This window comes from Macaca fascicularis, chromosome 4 (genome assembly GCF_037993035.2).
Source record: "Macaca fascicularis isolate 582-1 chromosome 4, T2T-MFA8v1.1".
Taxonomy (NCBI): domain Eukaryota; kingdom Metazoa; phylum Chordata; class Mammalia; order Primates; family Cercopithecidae; genus Macaca; species Macaca fascicularis.
This window is the reverse complement of record NC_088378.1, coordinates 114,662,899-114,684,835: the sequence shown is the minus strand read 5'-3', so window position 1 is coordinate 114,684,835 and position 21,937 is coordinate 114,662,899. Positions and strand designations below refer to the sequence as shown.

General features: G+C 39.7%; 1 protein-coding gene and 1 long non-coding RNA gene across 14 annotated transcripts; one reads left to right on the top strand and one right to left on the bottom strand.

Moving 5' to 3' along the window:
• The first annotated feature begins 1,501 nt into the window (after nt 1–1,501).
• KIAA1586 (KIAA1586 ortholog) lies at nt 1,502–21,815 on the top strand. Of its 13 annotated transcripts, XR_012433708.1 has the most exons (10): nt 1,502–1,739; nt 2,311–2,394; nt 5,649–5,729; nt 7,578–7,860; nt 10,576–10,685; nt 15,136–15,314; nt 18,355–18,452; nt 20,012–20,129; nt 20,580–20,662; nt 21,107–21,815. XR_012433708.1 is itself a non-coding variant. In XM_005552647.5 (4 exons), exons 1-4 carry the CDS (start codon nt 1,719–1,721, stop codon nt 9,753–9,755), a joined length of 2,364 nt encoding a protein of 787 aa, XP_005552704.2. In that variant the 5' UTR covers nt 1,502–1,718; the 3' UTR covers nt 9,756–10,113. The 13 variants fall into 13 exon arrangements, 2 of the variants coding, with proteins under 2 accessions (XP_005552704.2, XP_005552705.2); XR_012433705.1 differs by having other exon boundaries at nt 20,580–21,815; XR_012433712.1 differs by lacking the exon at nt 5,649–5,729 and having other exon boundaries at nt 20,580–21,815.
• LOC141410104 (uncharacterized) lies at nt 12,202–13,982 on the bottom strand. Its single transcript, XR_012433727.1, has 2 exons — nt 12,960–13,982; nt 12,202–12,405 (listed from the first exon to the last, which is right to left on the bottom strand). It is a non-coding gene; the product is annotated as an uncharacterized lncRNA (long non-coding RNA).
• Nucleotides 21,816–21,937: the final 122 nt, after the last annotated feature.

Genomic DNA, 21,937 nt, shown 5'->3' with positions numbered 1-21,937 from the left:
ATAGAAACCCAGAAATAAAACCAAATACTTGTAGCCAACTGATCTTCAGCAAAGCAAACAAAAACATAAAGTGGGGAAAGGAAACCCTTTTCTGCAAATGATGCTGGGATAATTGGTGACCCACATGCTGAATTAAACTGGATCTTCATCTCTCACCTTATACAAAAATCAACTCAAGTGCATCGAAGACTTAAATCTAAGACCTGAAACCATGAAAATTGTACAAGATAACACCGGAAAAAACCTAGACATTGGCTTAGGTAAAGACTTCGTGACCAAGAACCCAAAAGCAAATGTAACAGAAACAAAGAAAAATAGACGAGACTTAATTAAATTAAAAAGCTTCTGCACAGCAAAAGAAATAATCAGCAGAGTTAACAGACAACCCACTGAGTAGGAGAAAATCTTCACAATCTATACATCCGACAAAGGACTAATATCAAGAATCTACAAAGAACTCAAACAAATCAGCAAGGAAAAAAAAACCCATTGAAAAGTGGGCTTAGGACATGAATAGACAACTCTCAAAAGAATATATGCAAATGGCCAACAAACATATGGAAAAAATGCTCAACATGGCTAATTTTCAGGAAAATGTAAATCAAAACTACAATGCGATTCCACCTTACTCCTGCAAGAATGACCATAATCAAAAAACCAAAAAATAACAGATGTTGGCATGGATGTAGTGAAAAGGGAACACTTTCACACTGTTAGTAGAAATGTAAGCTAGTACAACCATTGTGGAAAACAGTGTGGAGATTCTTTAAAGAACTAAAAGTAGATCTACGATTTGATCCAGCAAGCTTACTACTAGGAAATGCAATACCCACAGAAGAATAAGTCATTATACAAAAAAGATTCTTGCACATGCATATTTATAGCAGCATAATTTGTAATTGCATAAATATAGAACCATCCTAAATGCCCATCAATCAACAAGAGAATAAATAAAATGGTGTATATACACATACACACACACACACACACACACACACCATGGAAGAGAACTCAGCCATAAAAAAGAGCAAATAATGGTATTCACAGCAACCTGGATGGAACTGGAGACTACTATTCTAAGTAATGTAACTCAGGAATGGAAAATCAAATGTTGTATGTTCTCACTCATAAGTGGAAGCTAAGCTATGAGAACACAAAGGCGTAAGAATGATACACAGGACTTTGGGGATTCAGGGGAAAGGGTAGGAGGGGGTGAGGGATTAAAGACATTGGGTACAGGGTACACTGCTTGTTCACCTTCGAAGACACCTTCGCTGTAGTTCAGAGTCCTTTTCCATTCTATTTTAGTAGATCAACAGCGAAGGAAGACACCTACTACACAGCGAAGGAAGACACCTTCGCTGTAGTTCAGACTCCTTTTCCATTCTTCATCCACGCGCGGGGGAGTCGCGCGCCGCGGTCGCCCGGCGGGTAGGAACTACCATCCCAGCATCCTACGCGGCGCAGGGAAGGAAGCCCGGGAATGAGAGAAAGCGGCTCTGAGGGGATAGCGGGCCAGTGAGGGCCGCCCGTGTTTTGAAGCGGTTTTCGTCTCTTTCCGCTGGGGGCCTCGGAGCTCACGCTGGGGCGGGTCCCGGTAGCGCGAGGCGGTGCAGGGCGGGAAGGGGAGTCGTGGCGGCTGCGGCGGCGGGGACAGCAGCGACGGCGGTGGCAGGGACAGCAGGAGCAGTGGTGCTGTCAGCACGGCCGTCGGAGACATGGGAGACCCGGGGTCGGAGGTGAGTAGTCGAGTGAGGGCCCTGGCGTTCTCAGAGGCGAACCGCGAAGGGTATGTGTTTTCTGCGGTCTGAGGCCTGGTGCTCCATCGCAGCCTCTGGGCGAGACCTCTCCAGCCTCTTGGGCCGAGCCCAGCTCTGGGGCCTGTTGCGTGTCTGAGCGAGGAACCCGCAGCAACAATGGCCGCCCGTCCCCCCGCACGGGGCCCGGCGTTCGTTGTGGCCCCCGCTGGGCCAGTGGGAGCGACGTTTTAAGGCAGGATTGCCCTTCGGTGTTGAGCTTGCGTTCCTTCTTCTGGAGTAGATAAGGGGAATTCCAGAGTCCTCCTTCTGGAGTAGATAAGGGGAATTCTGAGAGGCTGGTACTGCGTTTTCAGCGTTGAGTCCCTGCAGCTCCGCACATGCTGTGGCAAGAGCCGACTGCTCGAGTTCTGTTCCTGGTCGGGTTTGCGTGAAATTGTGCTCAGTTCGTTTTCCTCAAGAGCTCTTTGTTTTTAATTGTTCCTTTCGGAAACGCTCTCTTCCTACAAGAATGTGGCTGAACAGATAAGCATGTTTTGGCTTGTTTTTATAGATAATAGAATCTGTCCCTCCAGCTGGCCCTGAGGCATCTGAGTCAACAACGGATGAAAATGAAGACGACATTCAGTTTGTCAGTGTAAGTAGCAACTGATGATTGGGTTTTTCCCAGAGTAAAAGACTATGGTGGGCCCTTATGTAATTTTACCTCACCTGGTCATTTAATGTTTATGAGTGTCTAATACATGCTAGACACTGTGGAGCATGGCACAGGATTGGGATCTTTACCAAAAGAGCTGTCTGAGCCACCCCCGTAGCCATCACAAAGAGCATGGCCTAAAGAACGTGCTGTACACTTAATCTCACCCCCTACCTTTCATTTAGACTTAAGATAAAACGCTGGTCTCTAAGACGCTGTTTTGAAATGGAGCAAGAGTAACTTCTAAAGGCGACACAGAGGAAGGAGCAGCTAATGATGAGCAAGGTCGTAGAAAACAGGAAGGGTTGCGAGAGCCCAGAATCTTAGCGTTATGGTGCTTCTAACATGAAGGCAAATAGCTTGAAGATTTCGCTAACCTCTGAGATCATCATGTTACAGCATAGTACGGTTGATGCTCATAATGAAGAATCCTGCATCACTGGGAACATGCTCTATTTTTCTGAGTTTCTTCCCTTTGGGACAGTAGTTTTCAAGCCTTAGTAAGTATAGACAGGCAGATTCCTGGGCCCCGCTGCAGACCTACCGATCAGAATTTCAAGGTGGGGCCTAGGAATTCTCATTTTCAGACAAGTGCAGGGACATGTGGATTTCTGAGCACACTTTGTACAGCATTGGTTTCCAAAGCAGAAGGGGGTGTTTTATGATGTATTTTGGGATGATTTTCATCCATAGTTATTGGAGTTTTAGAAAGGCTTTGTGTAAAGTGGTATCTCAGCTACTAGGCAGAAAATAGTTCTGTCCCAAACTCCTCTTTTGGAATGCCGTAGTTAGTTGCAGTTTGGTATTCAAGCTGTAGAAGTTTTCTTTAACGGAGTGTCTAATGTTTCTGTGTTTTTTAGTTTTTGTAGGTTTAGGGGGACTTTGTAAGTCACTTGTTTTTTAAATTAAAATTTCCTCCCTAAACATTGTTTTGTTAACATCGTTGTTTTCGTTTTGTGTAGAAGTTCTTTACACTGTCACTTTCTGGACATTTTTCCCAATTAATATTGTGTGTATATTTTGTTCCTGACATTTGGTAACCTTTCTAAATATTGATGGTACCAAGGGGGATTATTTGCCTACTCTGCCTTCACGGTTATGGAGTAAGCAATGTAACTCGAAATCGAAGAGCAGTGGTTTCTGTTTTTTTTTAACGAGAAACATTTGGGAAGAGGATTTCATGGGTCTTTAGGAAAAATAATTTTGGTTCCTCTTAACTGGTATAAAAACAGGAATAATTGGGACAGATGATCTTGATGAGTTTTTGTGCATCTGTATGTAGAAGTGACACTCGTCTGATTCATGATCCATGTATCGTTGAGAAACACAGATGGGCTGTACAAAATTAAGTTTGGAAAAGTAAATAGGTATAGATTTGTGTAATATCCTGAGGAACAAATCACTATATTTTAAATTCTGAGTTAATATATAGGCTGTGTTTAGCTGAGGTTTAAATTACTTTAAATTCTATTTTAAATATAAATATTCTTCTGCATCTTTTCATAAAATATTTTGTGTATCCAGCATGATAGAACCCTTTATATTTAACCCTGTTCAAAATAGAGGATCAAAGGTTTGACAGCTCTTATATGGAAAAGTGACTTACATGCTGTCAGTGTAATTGCAGTACCAGAAAGAACATAGTAAAACATCCCTGTTGCATTTCAGTGGTGCCACGTAAAAGACAATAACTTAATTCTACTTTAAAATGCACTCAGACAACTTTCCTTTGTAACCCCATCCTATACTGGGCTCTACCAGGATATGCTTATTTCTCTGTGTTTTTTATAGTACCATCCAGTAAAGATGCAATGCTGCTGGGTATAGTTCTCTATTTGTGGGTTCTTCATATTAAAAGAAAAAAAAATGTGTTACGTCTTGATATATTCTGCTTTGGATTCCTTAGTCTTTTCATATAAATGTTGATTATCCAGGCTTCATTCTGCGTTGTGGCACAGAATCCTCTTTGTGTTCTGTCATGTACCTAGCCTCCAAAATAAACAATATGCTGAAAGAAAGGAATGATGAAAGATTTGGGGATATAAAAAGAGCCCTTACCTTGATGTAAATTTTATTGAAATATAGTACATATACAGGGAAGTTTACTTCCTCCTTGCCATCGCTATTTTTGTACCACATTGCCATTTGTCTAGATTGATTATCTTGTTTGTATTCTTCCCACATACTCTCCTATGTGGTTAACCTTCTTGAAACAGCTCTAATAATGTTCCCATCTTGATGTTATTTATTGATTCCTTTGCCTATAGAATAAAATCTAGACTTTTGACTAGGGCATTTATGGCCTGGTCTATGATGAGGGTAGTGTATATGTAAAGAAAGGATCAAGAAGATTCAGAGTTTGATGTTTGGCTGTATAGTGATGTGGAGGATAAAGCAGGGTTATCAAAGACCTTCGTTATTTTGAAGTTAGCTATCTAAGAGATTACTGATAATCGTTTCAGTTAAAAAAAATTGTACTATGAAATCTATATCTTTTTTTTTTAATGAGGTAGAGCCAGGGGTGGGTTTTTCACTGTGTTGCCCAGGCTGGAGTTGAACTCCTGGGCTCAAGTGATCCTCCTGCCTCAGCCTCCTGAGCAGCTGAGACTGGCACTGTGCCTAGCTGAAATCTGTATCTTTTTAAATCAATGTCTGTGCTATTTCCCATTTTGAAAGGAATCTACATGCAGGAACATTATTACATGTTAATGTACTCTGACTCTTTTCCCATGCTTTTTTTTTTTTTTTTTTTGAGACAGTGTCTTGCTCTAAATTTTATCTAGGCTGGAATGTGATGGCATAATTATAGCTCACTGTAGCCCCACCTTCCTGGGCTCCAGTGATCCTCGCACCTCAGCCTCCCAGGTAGCTGGGATTACAGGTGTGAGCCACCACACCCATCTGATTTTTTATTTTTGTAGAGTTGGGGTCTCACTATGTTGCCCAGGCTGGTCTTGAACTTCTGAGCTCAAGTGATCCTCCTGCCTTGGCCTCCCAGTGTGCTGGGATTACAAGTATGAGCCATTGCTCCCAGCCCCTTTGCCCCTTTTGTTTCTAATTAGTCTGTGCCACTTGCAAGATTTTCTTGAGAATCTTTGCCGATTCCAACTAAAAAAATCTCCCACTAATTGTTAAATTTAAGTTTAATTTGAATGATTGTTCATGACTTGTAAATTTGCCCACTTCCTTTTTAGGAAGGACCATCGAGACCTGTTCTTGAATACATCGATCTGGTCTGTGGTGATAATGAAAACCCTAGCACCTATTATAGTGATGTAAGCACATTATATTTGTGTTTGTTCAGTTTTCTTGTTAAGTGCAGTAGTGTGTTGGAGGTGGCTTGAACTGGATCATAAGAACTAATTGTTGGCCAGGCATGGTGGCTCTCGCCTGTAATCCCAGCACTTTGGGAGGCTGAGGCGGTTGGACCACTTGAGGCCAGGAGTTCGAGACCAGCCTGGCCAACAAGGTGAAACCGCCGTCTCTACTAAATACAAAAAATTAGCCAGGCATGGTGGCACGTGCCTATAATCCCTGCTACTCGGGGGCTGAGGCAGGAGAATAGCTTGAACCTGGGAGGTGAAGGTTGCAGTGAACCGAGATTGTGCTATTGCGCTCCACCCTGGGCAACAGAGCAAGACTCCGTCTCAAAAAAAAAAAATCTAGTTGTTAAACTTGCAGAAATTTTGTGAGCTGATTGTAAACAGAGCAGTTATTACAAATTAAAGTATATAAATGTACAAGTACATAAATGTTCATTATATTTAACGTAATACTTAATACATCATTTCTTGCTATCTGTGCACTTGAGGTTATTTGCATCTATTGGTAGAAAAACTATTAATAAATAGTGTCCTGCTGCAGTATTGGTAGAACATTATCCCATTGTAATCAGTAAAATACAAACTAGAGTTTGAGTTATTATTTGTTGATTAAATTTAAGAAAGTGAAGGATAGAATGTTAATGCAGATTAAATTTTAAAGTGTGATGTGTCTCTGCTAGACTAAATGCGATACAAAAAATTGAGAAAGTTGCTTTGCAATATTCCAAAACTCAGCCAGGCGTGGTGGCTCACACCTATAATCCCAGCCCTTTGGGAGGCCAAGGCTGGCAGATCACTTGAGGTCAGGAGTTCGAGACCAGCCTGCCCAATATAGTGAAACCTCATCTCTACCAAAGATACAAAAATTAGCCGGGCATGGTGGTGCATGCCTATAGTCCCAACTAATCAGCTGGTGTGGTGGCATGTGCCTATAATTTCAGCTACTCGGGAGGCAGAGACATGAGAATTGCTTGAACCCGGGAGGTGGAGGTTACAGTGCACTGAGATCGCACCACTGCACTCCAGCTTGGGTGACACAGCAAGACTCCATCTCGCACCACTGCACTCCAGCTTGGGTGACACAGCAAGACTCCATCTCAAAAAAAAAAAAATTTTTTTTAACTCTTCATTAGTTCAGAAGGATGTTGATGTCGTTGATGAATGAGTAAAACTCTAATATATGTTTTTATTGTTTCACTTTCATCTTATTCATTAATGTAATTGAAAATATTATCCACCCTTCATGTTGCTACTACAGTCAGCCCTTCATATACTGTGGGTTCCACATCCGTGGATTCAGCCAACTGTAGATGGAAAATATTTTTTAAAATAATAAAAATACAATAATAAAATACACATTAAAAAGTAATATAAAAACTATTTTGTGGCATATTATATTAAGTATTAAAAATAATCTAGAAATGACTTAAAGTATACGGGAAGATATGCAAAGGTTGAGTGCAAATACTTCATTTTATACAAGGGACTTGAGCATGGGAGGATGTTGCTATGGGGAGGTGCAAATAGCATACTTATTTGCAAATCATATGACCAACCTTTTTGCTAATTGGATGATAATAATTCATAGTCAAATTTTGTGAAACTGTTGTTGGTTGTAGAATTTTAAAAATTAATAGTGGTTTTTTCAAGAAATAGCAAGTTATATTGATGTTATAGATATAAACTGAAAATCAGGTTAAATGTTTAAGTTTAAAATTTATTTCCAAAATTAGATAAAGAATAAGAGAACTTTTTACATTATTTTTGAATTTTACTTACATATGTAAAATTATTTTTCAGATTCTATTTCCTAAAATGCCAAAACGACAGGGTGATTTTTTGCATTTTTTAAATATGAAGAAGGTGAAAACAGACACAGAAAATAATGAAGTGAGCAAAAATCATTGTGAATTGTCTAAGGCAAAGGAACCACATTTCGAGTATATTGAACAACCAATCATTGAAGAAAAGCCATCACGTTCATCAAAGGAAGAAATAGATAATCTTGTGCTTCCAGATTGTTGGAATGAAAAACAAGCATTTATGTTTACAGAGCAATACAAATGGCTTGAAATAAAAGAAGGTAAATTAGGATGTAAGGATTGTTCAACAGTTCGGCATTTGGGATCGAAAGCAGAAAAGCATGTCCATGTGTCCAAGGAATGGATTGCATATTTAGTTACCCCTAATGGCAGTAATAAAACTACTAGGCAAGCTTCTCTACGAAAAAAAATTAGGGAACATGATGTTTCTAAAGCCCATGGTAAAATTCAGGATTTGTTAAAGGAATCAACAAATGATTCAATTTCTAATTTAGTGCATAAACAAAATAATAAAAATATTGATGCTACTGTAAAAGTTTTCAATACTGTTTACAGTTTAGTAAAACATAATAGACCTTTATCTGATATTGAGGGGGCAATAGAATTACAGGAAAAAAATGGAGAGGTAAATTGTTTGAATACACGTTACAGTGCAACAAGAATAGCAGAACATATTGCAAAAGAAATGAAGATGAAGATATTTAAGAATATTATAGAAGAGAATGCCAAAATCTGTATCATAATTGATGAGGCATCTACAGTTTCAAAGAAAAGCACCCTAGTGATTTATCTCCAGTGCACAATTCAGTCAGCTCCTGCACCTGTTATGTTATTTGTGGCTTTAAAAGAATTGGTGTCAACTACAGCAGAGTATATTTTCAATACATTATTGACTACTTTAAATGATTGTGGTTTTACAAATGAATATTTGAAAGCAAATTTAATTGCATTTTGTTCTGATGGTGCTAATACAATCCTAGGAAGAAAGTCTGGAGTAGCTACAAAATTGTTAGAAAATTTTCCTGAAATCATCATTTGGAACTGTTTAAATCATCGATTACAATTGTCACTTGATGATTCTATATCTGAAATAAAACAAATTAATCATTTTAAAATATTTCTTGATAAAATTTATTCTATTTATCATCAACCTAATAAAAATCAAACCAACCCTCTAGGAACTGTAGCTAAAGAACTTGAAACTGAAATTATTAAAATTGGTCGGGTAATGGGACCAAGATGGGCAGCATGTAGTTTACAAGCTGCTACTGCTGTATGGCATGCATATCCTATATTATATATGCATTTTTCTCATTCTTTCTGTGGTTTGGCAAAGAGATTAGCTAACATTAATTTCTTACAAGACCTTGCTTTAATGATTGACATTCTTGAAGAATTTTCAGTACTTTCAACTGCATTACAGTCAAGATCAACTAATATTCAGAAAGCACAAAAATTGATCAAACGTACCATAAGAGCTTTGGAAAATTTAAAAATTGGTACTGGAAAGTATGAATCTCAAATTGAAGATTTGATCAAGTCAGATAAGTTTAAAGATATTCCATTTAATAAAAACAATAAATTTAATGCTCTTCCTAGGAATATATTACTAGACAATATAATTCAGCACATGAACCTACGCCTTTTATCTGACGGAAACCATGAAAGTATTTTTAATTACTTTGATTTGCTAGAACCTTCTACATGGCCTTATGAAGAAATAACTTCACCATGGATAGCTGGTGAAAAAAAATTATTTCATTTGTGTGAAATTTTAAAATGTGAAGTTGATTTGAATGATTTTCGGGAATTTGTAAATAATAATATAAAATCAAACAATGTTTCAATTCCTGCAACTATACAAAAAGCTAAAAAGATAGTTAGCACCATTGCAATCAATAGTGCTGAAGCTGAAAGGGGTTTCCATTTAATGAACATAATCTGTACAAGGGTGAGAAATAGTTTGACAATAGATCATGTGTCAGATTTAATGACAATAAATTTATTGGGGAAAGAACTAGCAGATTGGGATGCAACACCATTTGTAAAATCCTGGTCAAATTGCAACCACAGGTTGGCTACAGATACAAGAGTTCGGCAAAAGTCAACAAAAGTCTTCCATGAGAATCAATTGGCTTTATGGAACTTACAATAGAATATTGTATATGTTTTTTTATCATCTGTAAATTATGTACTGCACATCCTTTATGTACATAAAGTTTTTTTTTTTTTTTTTTTTGGAAAGCCAGTTAAACTTTTGTCAGCACGTTGCTGTTTAAAAGGCGTTCTCTAAGAAGATAATCTTGAAGATTGGTTTTAGAAGCTATAGGTTTTTAGACATTGGCCCATGTTTCCTAGAATGGGTCATAATACGTATTCCATGAAGTTCTGTACAGAACAAACACGATTTATTATTTTGTACTGTTTTACTTTAAGAATGCAAAAAATAACAGGACTCAGATAAGTTCTAAGCCCTGGAGGTTATATCAAATAAAAGAGAAATGGAATAAAAACTATAAGCCTTTTGGCTCTTGTCTTTCTCATTTCCATATCTGTGCTATCTAGTATGGTAGCCACTAGCTACATGTGGCTGATCAGCTTAAGGACTAAAAGTAAAATTTTAATGTATTTAATTTTACCTAAGAAAACTGAAACGATGTAAAATATTTTTCTGCTTAGCTTTACTGTTTTTCAGGTAGACATTTTACTCTGTTACCTTGCATAAGATATGGTTGTTGTAGTGTGCCTGTCAAACTTGTGTGTCATTTCCAATATTGAATATAAACGTATTGCTCATAGATATGATACTGCTGTCAGCAGATGGATTCAATGCAAGTTATTTTTTCTATGAATTGATGTAACATCATGTGTATCAGAATATTTTATGCAAACAACAGGAATTACAGTGATTCCTGTGTAAATTGTAACTGGTAATTGAAATACTTATTTTAATCATGATTAAATTATTTTTCTAGTTTACACATGAATATGAGCAAATTTTTAAATTTAAAATGAAGGCATACTGAAAAAGAATCAAGTGGAGATGCAGAACCTAGTACAACTGGAACAGTAAAGAGACTCGAAGGTATGTTGCAGATTTGACAATGAATGGCAATTGCAGTTTGCTGTGGCAGAGCAAAACAAGCTGCTGTTTAAGAAACAATTAAAGATGAAGTAGGAAAATTGAGACTTCAGCAGATGTAGAATGAATTGGGTAAATTATATTTCATATGCCAAAAAGAATCAATGAAATTAAGTCACCTGAAATCAGAATTAACAATAGTTTTTAAAAACAATTTTAGAAGGAACTAAAGTTGTAAGTTTGGCCAGATGTGAAATAGCTGAGATTCTTTTTTTGTTGTTATTTTTTTCAAGAAGGAGTTTCGCTCTTGTTCCCCAGGCTGGAGTGCAATGGCGCAGTCTTGGCTCACTGCAGCCTCCGCCTCCCGGGTTCAAGCGATTCTCCTCCCTCAGCCTCCCAAGTAGCTAGGATTACAGGTGTGGTGCCACCACACCTGGCTAATTTTGTTGTTGTTGTTGTTGTTGAGACAAAGTCTCACTCTGTCACCCAGGCTGGAGTGCAGTGGTGCAGTCTCGGCTCACTGCAACTTCCACCTCCCGGGTTCAAGCAATTCTCCTGCCTCAGCCTCACAAGTAGCTGGGATTACAGGTGCCCGCCACCATGGCTGGCTAATTTTTTGTATTTTTAGTAAAGATGGAGTTCTGCCTTGTTGGCCAGGCTGGTCTCAAAAGTCCTGACCTCAGGTGATCCGCCCATCTCGGCCTCCCAAAGTGCTGGGATTACAAGAGTGAGCCACCATGCCCAGCAGAATAGCTGAGATTCTTGCGTGAAAGAATTGGGGGGTTTTTTTGGATGGGAGAGGGGAAGGTCTTGCTATATCACCCAGGCTGGACTGCAATGGCTCGCTGCAGCCTCTTCCTCCTGGGCTCAAGCAGTCCTCCCACCTCACCCCTGAGTAGCTGGGAATACAGGTACATGCCACCACACCCAGCTAATTTTTATATCTTTCTGTAGAAATGGGGTTTTGCCATGTTGCCCAGGTTGATATTGAATTCCTGGGCTCAAGCAGCCTTCCTGCCTTGGCCTCCCAAAGTGCTGGGATTATAGGCATGAACCACCATGCCTGGCCGAGAACTAGTTTTAAATGGATAAATGTGAAAATATTTCAGTTGACGAAATTGTTAGAAAATTATGAGTAAAAGCCTAAATAAGATGTGTTATTAAAAAGAACAAGGCCTTGCCGGGCGTGGTGGCTCATGCCTGTAATCCCAGCACTTTGGGAGGCCGAGGCAGGTGGATCACAAGGTCAGGAAATCAAGACCATCCTAGCTAACATGGTGAATCCCATTTCTACTACAAAAAATTAGCCAGGCGTGGTGGCATGTGCCTGTAGTCCCAGCTACTTGGGAGACTGGGGTAGGAGAATCGCTTGACTCCAGGAGGCAGAGGTTGCAGTGAGTCGAGATCACACCACTGCACTCCGGCCTGTGTGTTGGAGTGAGGCTTTGTCTCAAAAAAAAAAAAAAAAAAAAATACAAGGCTTTTTGTTAAGCCACCAAACAATTGCTTTTAGAATATAGGACCTAGCAATATTAAAGATTAATTGATTCTAAATCTGAAAAATCATAAGTACATTTCTGTAGTTTTAGAACAGTTTCATAATTTGAGAAACTACCCAACTAACACACTATGTTGTGTCTCATAGGACTTAAAAATTATGAAGAAATGATTTCAACTGATGGCTTCAAAAGTCAAGTTTATGGCCGGGTGCAATGGCTCACACCTGTAATCCCAGCACTTTGGGCGGCCGAGGCGGGTGGATCACCTGAGGTCAGGAGTTTGAGACTAGCCTCACCAACAAAGTGAAACCCCACCTCTACTAAAAATACAAAAATTAGCCAGGCATGGAGGCAGGTGCCTGTAGTCCCAGCTACTCGGGAGGCTGAGACAGGAGAATTGCTTGAACCCGGGAGGTGGAGGTTGCAGTGAGTCAAAATTGCGCCACTGCGCTCCAGCCTGAGCGATGGAGCGAGACTCCATCTCAAAAAAAAAAAGGCAAATTTATGCAGCTTTTTTTTAATAATTAATTTTTAATTATTATTATCATTATTATTATTTTGAGACAGGGTCTTACTTTGTCGCCCAGGCAGTGGCACGATCTTGGCTCACTGCAACCTCTGCTTCTAGGCTCAAGTGATCCTCCCACCTCAGCTTCCCAAGTAATAGGGATTACAGGCACATGCCACCACCATCGGCTAGTTTTTGTATTTTTGGTAAAGACAAGGTTTCCCCATGTTGCCCAGGCTAGCCTCAAACTCCCTGGTTCAAGTGATCCACCTGCCTTGGCCTCCCAAAATGCCGATAGTACAGGCATCTGCGCCCATCTCATGATAGTACACTGCGCCCATCTCGCAACTGTTTTAAAATCTCTACCCATGTTATAACAGTTTCAGCTAAATGAGAAAAAAACTACTTTCTGTCACAATAAATGGCACTCCAGCTAAGTTAGGTTAAAAAAAATCAGATTCCATTAGAATTTTAAAACAAACTTGATGTTTCTGTTATTTCTTCATTCCACTAAATGATATGGTTTGACAATATTTATGCTCAGTTTTTTAAAAATAGTCTCTACAACAAATTGTCACTTGTTGGGTACAACTAAGTGCTCATTGTATAAGTGCACATGGTACAAATCAACACCAGCTTATAGGATTGCGGAAAGAATTAAGAGATTAATTTAGTGATCTTATGTACCCTGTCGGTCATATTGTGGAAGAGCTCTACAAAACTTACTGTACTGTTAACTCCAAGATTTTCTTCCAGTAACAGGAATGCTAGCCAGATGTTTAATAATCAAAGACCAAAAATGGCAGTTTAATTTTTCTACCCAATATCCTATGGCATATGAATGATCTAAATTTGAAGCTCCAAGGATAGGAAAAAGCTTACATGTGCCTGTCCTAGACAAGTACTAGAGTTTATATTGAAATCAAAACTTCTAAAAATAAAAATCAGTAAGATTAATTTTATTCATTTTTCTAACATGAGTCAGTATGCTTGAATTTTTCATTGTATTTGATAATGTCATGTAAATTTACTGTAAAAACTAAGAAAAAATTTTAAAATGCATTATTGATTAAATTTAGGGTTGCTTTTCAGTATACTCAGTAACTCTGAAGTCAGTGTTAACAGTACTGAGCTTACATAAGATTTATTGAATTTACCTAACTTAGGCAAATGTTTTCAAACTGATAGGCTTTTGGTCCGAAGTCAAATCAATTATTTTGAAAAAGATAAATGGGATTTTTTTTAGTGTGGATATGAAAAATAAAAGAAAATGATAACTATGTTTGGAACAATTTGGGTTTGTGAGTCTACTTTGTCATCTGTGAATTTTATGAAATGTATATACACATCAAGTATGATGAAAACAGGAATTGAGATGTGCCTTAGGTGTGAAATACACATTAGATTTTAAAGACTTAACGTGCAAATTATCACATTTATTAACTATGTTGATAATATGTTGAAATAATATTTTGGATATATTTGGTTAAATAAAATAATCACTGTATTTTAGAATTACATATGTGGGCCAGGCACAGTGGCTCACACCTGTAATCTCAGCACTTTGCGAGGCAGAGGTGAGCGGATCATGAGGTCAGGGGATCGAGACCATCCTGGCTAACATGGTGAAATCCCATCTCTACTAAAAATATAAAAAATTAGCCGGGCGTGGTGGTGGGCGTCTGCAGTCCCAGCTACTCAGGAGGCTGAGGCGGGAGAATAGCATGTACCCAGGAGGTGGAGCTTGCAGTGAGCCAAGATCACCCCACTGCACTCCAGCCTGGGTGACAGAGCGAGACTCCGTCTCAAAAAAAAAAAAAAAAAAAAAAAAAAAAAAAAAATTACATATGTGGCTTGCAGTATAGTTGTATTAGAGAGCACTACCCTATATGATAGTTATTCTCAAAACCAAGTTTCACCAATCTAGACCTTACTATTGACTTCAGGATCCATAGTCAACCGTCTTTTCATCAGTTTCACATTGTTGTTCCATAGGCATCTTAAACTGAATAGGTCCAAAGCTGAATTTATTCATCCCTCATCATACCTGTTTTGAAAAATGGCCCAACCATTTCCCTTGATGCTCAAACTAGAAATGTAGAAGATATTTGAAACCTTTTCTTCATCCACCTTGCCCTGTCTCTTCCACCTCTCCTACTGTAGTTATCTTGGTTCTTGGCTCAAGTCGTTATTTTTCTTGCTTAGAGTAATGTAATAACTTTCTAACAAGTCTGTCTGCCTTCATTGTTGCCCCTTGTTAATACTAACATATCCTTCATACTAAGGATTGACTATTCAAAAGTTTACATTTATTTTTATATAACTTTTATTAGGAAGACATTCAGACAACTAGATCTAGAGATGGCTACAGTCTTTGCTTGAGTAGCTCAATAGTGTCATTGTTGTGTTATCTGGGGTGATTTTGGTCTTTCCCTCGTAATTGCAGGATGCCTGGCACAGTTTTAGGGATGCTCGATTTAAGACAACATGGCAAGTCCTGGATCAAGCCCTGTGTATTCATCAGGAAGTCAAAAGCTTTGCCAGAAGCTTTTCCAAACAGACTTATATTTCACTGGCTAGAACTGTGTCAGCATGGCCATACTCACTGCAAGGGAATGTTGGAATGTAAGCTTTTACCTTCCATAGTGTCTGTATTAGAAGTAGACAATGGAGAAAGAATTGGGAATGGGTGGTTGGTTAGCTGGTCTATGAAGTCTAACATATTTCTCTACTGAAAAGGTTTTACTGGCTCCCCACTTTGTTCAGGATAGTTTTAAGTTATAAGGAGTCTGTGCCCTCTGTCTGGTACTGAGCTCAAGGTAACTGCCACTGGCCTGGTTATGAAAGGGCAATTTAAAGATTATCTAATTGGGTCTCTTTGTTTTGTAGGTAATAAAACTGACATTTCAAGAGGTTTAGTCAATTGCCAGGGTCACAGTTTGTTATGAACAGATAGCCAAAGTTATTGAATGTTTTGGGAACTGAAAATGTGATTTATTTATTTATTTTCATTATAGAAACTGGGTCTTGCCATGTTGCCCAGGCTGGTTTTGAACTCCTGGCCTCAAGTGATCCTCCTGCTTTGGCCTCCCAAAGGGCTGGGATTACAGGCACGAACCACTGCACCTGGCCTGAAAAATGTGATTTTAAATTATGTTCCACCTTTTTTTTTTTGAGACAGAGTCTTTGCTTTGTCACCAGGCTGTAGTAGAGTGGCACGATCTCGGCTCACTGCAACCTCCAACTCCCTGGTTCAAGCGATTCTCCTGCCTCAGCCTCCCAAGTAGCTGGGATTACAGGCACACGCCACCACGCCCAGCTAATTTTTGTATTTTTAGTGGAGACGGGGTTTCACCATGTTGGCCAGTCTGTTCTTAATCTCCTGACCTTGTGATCCGCCTGCCTCGGCCTCCCAAAGTGCTGGGATTACGGGCATGAGCCACTGTGCCTGGCCATGTTCCACCTTTTAATATCAAAATAGCCTGGGAGAGTTGATTGATGTCTCTGAGTATTAATTTATCTATCTTTCAACAAGGATAATAATTGTATCTTGAACAGTTCTATTTATTTATCTATTGAGACAATGTCTCACTCTGTTGCCTAGGCTGGAGTGCAGTGGCACAGTCATGGCTCACTGCAGCATTGAACTTCCAGACTTGGGCAGTCCTCTTGCCTCAGCCTCCCAAGTAGCTGGGACTACAGGCACGCACCACCATGCCCAGCTAATTTTTAAATAATTTTAGAGACAGGGTCTTCTTCTGTTGCCCAGGCTGCTCTCAAACTCCTAGGCTCAAGTGATCATCCTGCCTCAGCCTCCCAAAATGCTGGGATTACAGGTGTGAGCCCCCACACCCAGCCTAGTTTCAGGTTTTATGGGGCCTGTTGGTTATTGAATTTGACACACTCTAAGAAAAATAATCCCACAAAATTGTGAATATACCATTAGAAATGATTTGAAATATTTATTTAGATTAAGAAAATAAATCATTATAATCTTCACAATATTTAAAAGTTAATATTACAAAATATAGAGGTGAAAAATACATGATCTTTTTATTTATTTCAGCTCTACAATTATTTTTTCCTTCATTTTGTTTTTTTTTTTCTTTTCTTTTTTTTTTTTTGAAACAAGGTCTCACTCTGTTGCCCATGCTAAAGTGCAATCTCGACTTACTGCAACCTCCACCACCTGGGCTCAAGAGACCCTCCCACTTCAATCTCCTGAGTAGCTAGGACCACAGGCAAGTGCCACCATGTTGAGCTAATTTTTGTATGTTTTTGTAGAGACAGGGTTTCACCATGTTGCCCAGGCTGGTCTCAAACTCCTGAGCTCAAGCAATCCACCTACCTTGGCCTCCAAAAGTTCGAGGATAACAGATGTGAGCCAGATTAATGCCTGGCCCCTAGTTTTCTTTTGGTTATATATGCATTGATTGTCTCCATTTGACAATTCTGTAATATCTTTTTCTATAGAAGTATAGAAGGATAATTTACAGTATCCTCTAGCATAGTTGATGGAAATTTGCTTTTTTATTTTTGACAGTTTACATAGGTTTCTTTCCAATTCTCCACTGTGATTAATATACAGTGTAATTTTTAGGATTATTATCACATATGGGGAAACTCCTATTAAGAGTCACATCTGAACTACAAGATTTCACAGCATTTCATTTTTCCCTGGAGTGACTGCTCTTAAATATTGTTTGAATTGACCATTCAAAGTATTCCCAGAAGACTTCCCAACTGAGATGGCCAGCAATAGTTTAACTATACATGGAAGAAATTTCAGAGTACACACATATATCCCAGTCACTCTTTAACAAGAGCTCAGAAATGTCTACTGCCACTATATGGTTAAAACAGGAAGGGAAAATACACAGAAGGTGCAGCTGAAATGAAAGAGATGATAGTCTTAACTGACTATGGTAAAAATATTTTTGTGGTCGGGCACGGTGGCTCACACCTGTAATCCTAGCACTTTGGGAGATTGAGGTGGGCGGATTGCCTGAGCTCAGGAGTTCAAGACCAGCCTGGGCAATATGGTGAAATCCCATCTCTACTAAAATATAAAAAATTAGCCGGGCATGGCGGTGTGTACCTGTAGTCCCAGCTACTCAGGAGGCTGAGGCAGGAGAATTGCTTGAACCTGGGAGGCAGAAGGTGCAGTGAGCCGAAATTGCGCCACTGCACTCTAGCCTGGGTGACAGAGCGAGACTCCATCTCAAAAAAAAAAAAAAAAAAAAAGCAAATTTAACAAAAATATATAAATGTGAAGAGAGATTTCTGTGGCTCCTTTTTTGGAAGGTACCCCTTCAAGTTTCATAGTTATTCTGCCTCTGACCTAGTTCTTTTGGTTTTTTGGATTCTTGAATGAGGTAAAGCAGACTTGGGAAATTGTTAGACACTTAATAAGTAATCAGCAAATATTACTAGAAAAATGATAGAATTGTGGATAATTTTTTAAGCTGGTTGCTGAGTATTTGTGTATGGAAGGGGGGGTTTGTTTTACTTCCTATTTAAAATTTTCCCAGTGAAAGTATTTTTAAAATCACATGAGATAAATGTAAAATAATTTAACTTTTTCTATGCTGGAATCCTCTAAATATATTATGTTATTTTTTTTTATTTATTTATTTTTGAGATGGAATCTTGCTCTGTTCCCCAGGCTGGAGTGCAGTGGCACAATCTTGGCTCAATGCAACCTCCTCCTCCCATGTTCAAGCAATTCTCTTGTCTCAGCCTCCTGAGTAACTTGGATTACAGGTGCGCACCACCACACTTGGCTAATTTTTGTATTTTTAGTTGAGACAGGGTTTCACCATTTTGGCCAGACTGATCTCAAACTTCTGACCTCAAGCCATCTGCCTGCCTCAGCCTCCCAAAGTGCTAGGATTACAGGCGTGAGCCACTGTGCCTGGCAGATTATGTTATTTCTAAATAATAATAGCTATTATTAACAATTTTTATTTTTAAGCAAAAACACCTAGTAGATATAAAAACAACTTACAAATACTTCAAATACTATAAAACAATACTGTGAATTGGCCCTTTTAAAAAAATTTGCTTTTTAAGATATTATATGTACTTGAAACAAAGTTCTAAATACAGCATTGGATTTTGTTGGAGAATCTGCAGCCTCCCTGGTGGTGAGCACACAGAGACATGTGCTGTGTAAGACATCAGTAACACTGCTGGGCTCCCCTAAGGGAGCAATAGGCTTGCCAAAGAAGCTGATGTAGATTCCACCCTGTGTAACACAGTGATGCATCAATCCCGAGAATTTCTACCAGTCAAATAAGCATGCATAACGGTTTCTTTGAAGATACATATTTCTCCATTCCAAAAATATGGTTGATGTATGAGAAAAAGTTAAGTTATATTCCTACCTCAAACAAAATTCTAGAAAAAATTAAAGATGGAATAAAGAATAAAAGTTGAAGTCATAAAATAAAAATAAGCTGATGAATATTTTTGTGTTCTCTGAATAGGAAGAATATTTTCAATCCAAAGGTAGTGCAGTCAGAGTGCTCCAACAAACCTTAACTAACTCATGAGTTCTGCCTATATGGAGGTGAACAGTTCATTAAGAATTTTACTCTGTGGTAGATGTGTGGTCAGCATTTTTATCTCTTCAATGACAGCATTTTTCTTGTGAATGTTTTTCATGCATTTGTGAATCTTGCAGCTTTCTCACATTTTTTCTTATAAAATCTTTGTATTGATGCTGTGCCACAGCATTTCTTGAACACATATTTTAGTGATGTGGAGTTTCCTGGACCAGCAGTTTGCAGGTGGATTCATGGATGGTGGGAGGACCGGGGGTTTTCTTCCAGGCTTTAAACGTTCCAAGGCATTCTCTTTATTGTCATAGAGACCACTGATTCTGGCAGATGTGGCTTTTCTGGGAAATTTGTGTGTGTGTATCCCTGTTCTCTGATCCATAGTGAATCTGGAAGAGCTTCTGTCACCAGGCCTGCACTCCCCAGGCCCTTCAGCACCTGCAGCTTCATGTGAGCCCTTCACCTCAGGGAGTATGTTTTTGCTGGGCCTTTCTGAGAGTGCTGCTAAGAGCCCTCTAGATATTCTCTGTGCTTTTTCTCTCTGCATTCCATCCTCATGACTTTTGCTGAAGCTCAGCTTCTACAGCTCTGTGCCCACTCAGTTGTTAGATTTTTGAGTTGATGATTTTGCATTTCCTGGTGAGTTCCTCCTTTTTAGGAAGTATTGTTTTGCTGAGGCTCTCAGATTTGCTATTCATAAAGGACTTTGATATTCTCTTTGCATTTTCTTAATTTTAATTGCTTTTCCTTTTGACTTTGCAGGATTTATGTGACCTACCTGCTGAAAAAAAAAAGGGCAATTTTTAAAAATCTTCTATATTTTGTTCCTAAATTTTCCTTGTTACATTGTTTGCTGTCTCAGAGGAGAAGGAGAAAGAGGGTAAGGCTACCTACCAATGTGCTAGGTAAGATTGGCCGGGTGCAGTGGCTCATGCCTGTAATCCCAGCACTTTGGGAGGCCGGGGCAGGTGGATCACCTGAGGTCAGGAGTTCGAGATCAGCCTGGGCAACATGGTGAAACCCCGTCTCTAGTAAAAATACAAAATTAGCCGGGCATGGTGGCACATGCCTGTAATCCCAGCTACTTGGGAGGCTGAGGCAGGAGAATCGCTTGAACCTGGGAGGCAGAGGATGCAATGATCTGTGATCGTGCCTTTGCACTCCAGCCTGGGCAACAAGAGTAAATCTCTGTCTCACCAAAACAAACAAACAAAAACAAAATAAAAAGAACAAAACTCTTAAGATTTTGATTGGAATTATACTTGAGTAATTTTCAAATCTGGGGAGAAGTTATATCTTTACAAAATTTATTTTTCCGGGGCGGAGCAAGATGGCCGAATAGGAACAGCTCCAGTCTCCAGCTCCCAGCATGAGTGACACAGAAGACCGGTGTTTTCTGCATTTTCAACTGAGGTACTGGGTTCATCTCACTAGGGAGTGCGGGACAATCAGTGCTGGTGAGCTGCTGCAGCCCGTCCAGCGAGAGCTGAAGCAGAGCGAGGCATCGCCTCACCTGGGAAGCTCAAGGGGGAAGGGAATCCCTTTTCCTAGCCAGGGGAGCTGAGACACAACACCTGGAAAATCAGGTAACTCCCACCCCAATACTGTGCTTTACCAAGGATCTTAGCAAACAGGCACACCAGGAGATTATATCCCACACCTGGCTGGGAGGGTCCCACGCCCACGGAGCCTCCCTCATTGCTAGCACAGTAGTCTGTGATCTACCGGCAAGGCAGCAGCAAGGCTGGGGGAGGGGTGCCCGCCATTGCTGAGGCTTAAATAGGTAAACAAAGTGGCTGGGAAGCTCGAACTGGGTGAAGCTCACAGCAGCTCAAGGAGTCCTGCCTGTCTCTGTAGACTCCACCTCTGGGGACACGGCACAGCTAAACAACAACAACAATGAAAAAAAAGCAGCTGAAACCTCTACAGACACAAACGACTCTGTCTGACAGCTTTGAAGAGAGCAGTGGATCTCCCAACACGGAGGTTGAGATCTGAGAACAGACAGACTGCCTGCTCAAGTGGGTCCCTGACCCCTGAGTAGCCTAACTGGGAGACATTCCCCACTAGGGGCAGACCGACACCCCACACCTCACACGGTGGAGTACACCCCTGAGAGGAAGCTTCCAAAGCAAGAATCAGCAGGTACACTTGCTGTTCAGCAATATTCTATCTTCTGCAGCCTCTGTTGCTGATACCCAGGCAAACAGGGTCTGGAGTGGACCTCAAGCAATCTCCAACAGACTTACAGCTGAGGGTCCTGACTGTTAGAAGGAAAACTAACAAACAGGAAGGACACCCACACCAAAACCCCATCAGTACATCACCATCATCAAAGACCAGAGGCAGATAAAACCACAAAGATGGGGAAAAAGCAGGGCAGAAAAGCTGGAAATTCAAAAAATAAGAGCGCATCTCCCCCTGCAAAGGAACACAGCTCATCGCCAGCAACGGATCAAAGCTGGACGGAGAATGACTTTGACGAGATGAGAGAAGAAGGCTCCAGTCCATCAAACTTCTCAGAGCTAAAGGAGGAATTATGTACCCAGCGCAAAGAAACTAAAAATCTTGAAAAAAGAGTAGAAGAATTGATAACTAGAATAATTAATGCAGAGAAGGCCATAAACGAACTGACAGAGATAAAAACCATGACATGAGAAATACGTGACAAATGCACAAGCTTCAGTA

Excerpts from the sequence above, each read along its gene's own strand:
- KIAA1586 (XM_005552647.5), top strand. The coding sequence starts at position 1,719 with ATGGGAGACCCGGGGTCGGAG. Across the intron at positions 2,395-5,648 it reads ACGACATTCAGTTTGTCAGT|GAAGGACCATCGAGACCTGT; the intron begins GTAAGTAGCAAC and ends CTTCCTTTTTAG. Across the intron at positions 5,730-7,577 it reads CTAGCACCTATTATAGTGAT|ATTCTATTTCCTAAAATGCC; the intron begins GTAAGCACATTA and ends ATTATTTTTCAG.